General features: G+C 49.3%; 1 protein-coding gene across 1 annotated transcript in view; it reads right to left on the bottom strand.

Annotated features, from left to right (window-relative positions):
- The window catches only part of FHAD1 (forkhead associated phosphopeptide binding domain 1), a 169433-nt gene that overhangs the window by 64796 nt on the left and 97645 nt on the right, over positions 1-6992 (bottom strand). Inside the window, exon 14 of the mRNA XM_045298951.1 lies at positions 5092-5244. Coding sequence (XP_045154886.1) covers positions 5092-5244 — 153 coding nt within the window. The remainder of the gene's footprint in view (positions 1-5091; positions 5245-6992) is intronic.

The following is a 6992-nucleotide window of genomic DNA, read 5'->3' on the forward strand; positions in this document are numbered from 1 at the left end:
CTACCCTCAGGAACCCGTATTTATTTATTTATTGTCCCCTGTAAAAGTGTCTTGCTTGTTTGATTTTTTTGGTTTTTAATCCAGTCTTCAAAGTTCACACCCCGATCGATGCCTATGGTCCCAATGCTGGGATGCAGAGCATGCCTGGCCTGGGTCCAGTGGCTCTTCCTTCACAATTGTTTATTTGACAAAAGGCAGGAAGCAGAGAAGGAAGAAGGGAGAGAAAGTGGTCAAAGGGGGAGGGAGCATTTCTGGGCTCAGGAGAGACAAACTAGGGGACAGAAATAGGAGAGACGGAGGCTTGTGAGCATTTGTGGCAGTGAAGGCAGGGTCAACATGGTGGCAGTGGTAGGTCCAGTCCTCTGCAGGGCAGAAAGGAGGGGCTGGGGAAGACTTGGGAGTCCAGAGGGGCTGGGCTCCACTGTCTTCATGGGGGCAGCATGCAACTGGCCCTCCACGTCTGCACCCACAACAGTGATCAGTAGTAACCTTACGCTGGTGTTCCTGGACCCTTTACCAGTCCCCATACACGGGCTGCACCCTCACGCTAGGAAGACCACACCTCTGGGTGTAGGAGCCAGCACCAGTACAGCACAGGGGCTTACACATTGAGCTGCTCACCATAAGGTCAGCAGTTCAAATCTAGTCGACTGGCCGCTCTGAAGGAGAAAGATGAGTTTATCTGCTCCTGTAAAGATTTCAAGTTTTGGAAACCCCAAAGGGCAGCTCTACCTTGCTCTACAGCCTTCCAATGAGTGAGAATCGACCTGTTGGCCGTGGGAGTATGGGTGGACATTGTAAAAGTGCAAAGTCATCAACCACCAATCTATGATGATGGCAATCACTGTAAGTTCAATTCATGGCAGGTCCCTGAATAACAGAACAAGGAAATGCGAGTTGATAATGAGAAGTGGCTTATTACGTACAGATTCCTGGCCTCGGCCATAACTTCTGGTCCAAGGGGTCTGGGGTGGGGATATTACTCTGTAGTTGTTGTTTTTTTAAATCATTTTATTGGGGGCTTATACAACTCTCATCACAATCAATGCATATATCCATTCTATGTCAAGCACATTTGTACATTTGTTGCCCTCTTCATTCTCAAAACATTTGCTTTCTACTCGAGCCCTTGAATTCCTAATTTTCCCCCCTCTCTCCCCGTTCCCCCCTCCCTCATGAACCCTTGATAATTTATAAACTATTATTATTTTGTCATATCTTACACTGTCCGATGTCTCCTTTCACCCACTTCCCTGTTGTCCGTCCCCCAGGGAGGAGGTTATATATAGATCCTTGTGATCGGTTCCCCGTTTCCATCCCACCTTTCCTCTACCCTCTGGTATCGCCACTCTCACCATTGCTCCTGAGAGGTTCACCTCTCCTGGATCCCCTGTGTTTCCAGCTCCTATCTGTACCAGTGTACATCCTCTGGTCTAGCCAGATTTGTAAGGTAGAATTTGGGTCATGAGAGTGGGGGGTGGGGGGTAGTGGAAGAGGCATTTAGGAATTAGAGGAAAGTTGTAATTTCACTATTGCTACACTGCACCCTGAATGGCTTGTCCCCTCCCCGGCGCTATAGTTTTCACAAAGCGTCCAGGTGGTTCTTCTCCGGCACCTTTGGGAAACCCTCCCTCTACGACTGGGTTATGTTCCTTTTATAACACAGAAGGTTGCCAGGAATTGGAACTGATAACCTCATCATTGAAAATATGGTACCTTGGGAGTAGGGTACTGGAGAAACAAATCATAAAGTGGAGAGTAGATGCTTATTTGACCTCTCCCTCATGATAGTTTTTCTTCTTTGTCTAGCCAGAGGTCAGATAAGGCCACACTGTTTACTTGGTTGTTTGGGGGTGGGGAATAAGGGAAATATGAAAATAGAAAGCTTGTGAGCCCACTTGCTTTCAGCCATTAAAATTTGGTCTTTAGATGGGTTTAGGCCATGCCTGCAAAGAAAGCTTTGAAAATATATACCTCACCCAGTGCTTTGGAGTACTCAGGAACCAATGTTCTTTGTCAGAAGCTGGAAAAAGTCTGGAACCAGGAAGAAAACTCCTCTCTGGGACTGAATGTTAAAGGGCGCCTGTGAGCAGGCTGAAATGCTTGCTAGGTGACCACCTGGATCTACTTGTTGAGTGGAAGTGGGAGAAATGCAGCAATAAAGAGATGGGTTGAGTTTGGCCACTGACACCTGTGAATGTCTTTTACAGGAAAAAAAGGAGAAGATAAGAGCAGGTTGACTGGTCTGAAGTTCATGACCTAGCACGAGGGGGCTAGGCTTGCTGAGTATTGGTGAAAGCCCCTGGTTTAAGGGCAAGGCGACCAATGGGCTCCCTGAAGGGGCTGAGTGAGGCAGCCCACATTGAGTTGAATAGAACCCGATCAGATGGAGATTTTTGAGCCTGTGAGCTGGTGCATATTGTTGCTGACTTTATGGATGACCTGTCCGGATTTGACTTTGCTTATGGATGCAGATTTCACAAGGCTTCAACTGGAATGAAGACTCATGTCGAAAAATATGATTGTCTTCTCCGAGAACTGGGTTGATGTAAGTGGGGAGATAAAGGCATGAAGTGGTTGGCTTACAAACTTTCATAGGTGGGGGAACATATTCACAGGATTATAGGATTAAGGTGTAGGTGTTACTTAATTGCAATTGTGAAGCTAAAGAATTATGTACACATGCCAAGTTGTCAAGGGGTGGATTGAGGTAGTTAGTTTATTGTGCCAACGTGGCCGATAAACACATGTGGGGTTAATTGAAGGGCAGAGGGATAAATGGCTGGGTGAGCCTCACCTTTCTAGTTCTTGGGTCTCTTGCTTTGTGATGGTTGGACCAGGGTTCAGCTGCCTTAGCCAGTTCCCTGCTTTAGCTGGCAAGGCTCACTCCTGTAAGACATCCCTGAAGAGAAGCCACATGGACCTACCCTGATGCAGCCCTGGGTGCTGGAGCACCCACGTGGAGACCCCTGCCAGCGCTGAGATGCTTACACATTCATTGACCTGGCTTTCCTCCTGAGGTCGGCTTCATTGCATCTGTTTTGTGAGATGGAGGAGGACTTTGTGGATTGGTGTTGGACATATGGGTTAATGGGTTGATGTTGGACTTGTGGGCTTGGGCAGCACTGGGTTGGGATGTTTTCTTGATGCACACTTAACCTTTATATAAACTCTCTCTTATACATGAGTTTCTGTGGATTTGTTTCTTTACTCAGAATAGCACAGAGACAATTCCATCCGTACCAACGAGGTGCTTGTTTGAAATGCAGAATCTCAGACTCCGCTCCAGAGTCACCGAGTCAAAATCGGTGCATGTTCACAGGCATGCCAGTTGATTCATAAGTCAGCTTGATGTTTCAGAAAGGAGCTCTGGTGGAACTATGGGATATGCACTGGGCTAACCAGCACGTTGGTAGTTCAAACCCACCAGTGGCTCCAGAGGAGAAGGACAAGGTTCTCTGCTCTGGTAAAGCTTTACAGCCTTCAATAGGGCATCTCCTCACAGAAGGGTCACAAGGAAGGGATGAGTCAACCAGGGCGCAGTATAGCACTGATGAAACACAATATTCCTCTGGTTCTTTGAGACTTCCTCACCCCCCACTATCATGACCCCAGTCCTGCCTTCCAGTTCTGGCTAGACCTGAGCATGTACAGATAAGAGCTCTCATGACACACGGAAAGCAGGTCAGATAAACCCCTCAGGAACAGAAATGGGAGCAGCAATTCCAGGAGGGTAGGGGGAAGTTGGGGCAAGGGGGAAACAATCACAAGATCGATGTATAATCCCCCCCGCCCCCCAGGGGAATAAACAACAGAAACATGGGTGAAGGGAGACAGCGGCTGGTGTAAGATATGAAAACTATAATAATTTACAATTTATTAAGGGTTCACAAGGTGGGGGGTGGGCGGGAAGAAGAGCTGATACCAAGGACTCAAATAGAAAGTAAATGTTTAGAAAAGGATGATGGCAATAGATGTACAAATATGCTCGATATAAGTGTTGTACGGGAGGTTATAAGAGCCCTCAGTAAAATGATTAAAAATAAAAATGTATCGCCTTGGAAACCCTATATAGGGCCAATCTGAGTTGGGAGGGATAGGTTTGGGGGTTTCAAGCTTGAGATGCGCTGCTGTGATCATCTTTAATTGGTTTGGTTTCCGAAGGAAACGAATAAACCAAACACCTGCCATAAAGTTGATTGCGATGCATAGTGACCCTCCGTAGGGTTCCTGACGCTGAAAATCTTTATGGGAGCAGGTACCGTATACACTTGAGTATAAGCCGACGCACCTAATTTTACCACAAAAACTGCATTAAAAACGTGCTGAAAAACTCGGCTTATGCACAAGTATATATGGTAATCTCATCTTTCTCCCCAGAGGTGGCTTGAACCAGCAACCTCGAGGGTAGCAGTTCAGCTACAATCTGAGAGTTCCAGCAGGCCTTCTTGGGTTTCGAGAAAGGCAAGCAACAATTCTGGCCACTTGCGTTCCCTGCTGTGTATACAAGGAGGCTGGCAGTTCAGGCTCAGCAGCTGTGGAGGCTGTCCGCTCACGGACAGAGTGACAACCCCCCGAGGAGGGTGGCGATGTATCAGAAGGGACCCTGGCTATGGGTTTGGCTTTTTGGCTTGGTGGCACTGTGGGTCAGACATTGCACTGTTAACTGCAAGGTTGGCAGTTCAAACTGCCGCGTGGACTCTGACTCCTGGCGAGCCCACCAGCGCAGGACGGAACTGCTCCACTGGGTTTGCAGGGCTGCGACCTGTAGAGGCTGTCCTCAGGCCTGTCTGCCAAGATGGGGTTGGATCGCCAGCCCTTTTGGCTAGCTGTTGAGCGCTGAATCCTGTGCGCCGCTTTAGAAATTTCACTACTCTGGCCTTTCCACGTTGGATTCTGCCTTAATTTCAGAATCCCAGCTCCAACTTAATTCCTGAAAAACAGCCCAGGCTGTGTAAATTAATTTAGTCCCGTGGTGCCAAACAGGGAAGTGCTGGGATTTCTCCCCCTAAGGACGACGACCCTGCTTTCTCATAGAAAAAGAGCATTTCACAGGGTCCAGGAGGAAATCGCGGGGCTGGGACACCTTACCGCCTTCTCTGCCGTCAGCCGCTGGATCCTGGCTTTCAGCTTCTCCTCCTGCTCCAGCCTTTCCTGGCACAGCTGCTCCTTTTCCGCCAGGTGCTCCCGCAGCTTCTCCTGCAGCAGGCTCTGCTGCGTTTCCCGGAGGCTCTCACTCTTGACCTGCAACCAGGGAACCAGAGCTGACAGCGTCATATCTACACCTTCTCTTAGGAGGGCAAGGGTTCACACAAAGCTTTCTTCAAAACAGAGAAACCATGTTTAGCCTACGGACCGGCCGGCCGGACTGTTGTTGGGTGCCATGGTGACCCTGTGCCGTCCACACAATGCGGAAGGAGATAAGGACTCTCATTCTGGCTCTAGACCAGTGGTTCTCAACCTTCCTCATGCTGCGACCCTTTAATCCAGTCCCTCATGTGGTGGTGACCCCCAACCACAAAATTATTTCCTTGCTGTTTCATAACTATAATTTTGCTACTGTTATGAATCGTAATGTAAATGTATTTTCATTGTTACAAATTGAACATAATTAAAGCATAGTGATTAATCACAAATATATAGTAATTACATATTGTGAAATATTCATTTCTAATTACAAATATATGAAATTTTGTCTTGAAGCCTGGTGTGGCATGGGTAACAGTCTGAATATAACAGTAAACTACATTGCTACATTTTGGGACAATATGCGTAAAAAGTCAACATCTCCGTTCCTAAGACCATCGGAAATATGTGTTTTCCGATGGTCTTAGGCGACCCCTGTGAAAGGGCTGTTTGACCCCCAGGTTGGGAACCGCTGCCCCAGACCCAAACCCAGCTCTGGTTCTTTCTGGCTGCCTCTGTCTGGCAGTGAGCAAGGAGCACCAGGCCGGAGCTTTTGTCTCTGTCTTTCCCCCAGCTAGCTGCATGACACTGAAAAGGTCACCTGACCCCGCTGGACTTGGATGTCCATCAATATAAAAGGAGGGAATGCACTGGGTCAGGGGTTGGGCAATTATTGTCCTCCAGGCAGTTCCGGTCCACTGCCTGGTGGTCAGTGGCATCGTGGGCTGCACATCGAACTGATAAGTGCAGAGTCAGCAGTTCAAATCCACCAGCTGACCCTCGGGGGTGGGAGGGAGTAACTTCGACTCCTGGGAAGAGTCACCGTCTCGCACGCCCGCAGGGTCGTTCTGCGCTGTCCTGGAGGGCTGCCGTGCACGCAACCACTTGGGGCAGGGAGGCTTGGTGTTGTTTGGGTTGCTGTGCAATGATTGTGAGAGGAAGGGGAAGCTGGCTGTTTCCATAAAGGTCGTCAGACTCTGCAACCTGACAGGCGTTTGTACGAGGCAGGACTGACAGACTCAGTGTGGCCTGGGGTTGGGGTTATTATGGCAATAGTCACTGGAGGGCTATGACCCCTAAGAATTGTTTTGCCTTTCTGCCCCGTGTAGCCTCTGACCATTCTGCTGCCTGTCCTGCGATCGCTCTGCTCCGTCCACTGCATCTAATAAACTCAGCTGTGCCATCGGAGCCCTGGCGTCGGCGGCGTCTTGTGTTGAGCGGCTAACCGCAGGGTCAGCAGTTGGAAACTTCCAGCTGCTCCGCAGGAGACAGACGCAGCTTTCTCCTCCCGACAAGAGCTAGTCTCAGACATGCCCAGACACAGCGCTGGCCTCCCCTACGGGGTCTCCATGTGTCGGGATGGACTCCGTGGCCCTGAGTTTTGGTTTGGTATTCTGACAGAGGAAAATAAGCAGGTGACACTTCCCCGGCCCAGGCTGCGGGATTCCCTGCAAAAACTGGGAGTGGGGGCATCAGTCCACCTCTTGGAGGATGTGGACGGATGCGCCCACGAGGGAACAGCCATGCTCTAAATGCACCAGGGTTTCGCTCGCTGGGGTGTGGACTCCTACTATGCAGGGCGGCCC

The sequence above is a fragment of the Echinops telfairi genome, unplaced genomic scaffold, assembly GCF_000313985.2.
Source record: "Echinops telfairi isolate 266 unplaced genomic scaffold, ASM31398v2 ScPeMD7_7457;HRSCAF=8495, whole genome shotgun sequence".
In the NCBI taxonomy this organism is placed as follows: Eukaryota; Metazoa; Chordata; class Mammalia; order Afrosoricida; family Tenrecidae; genus Echinops; species Echinops telfairi.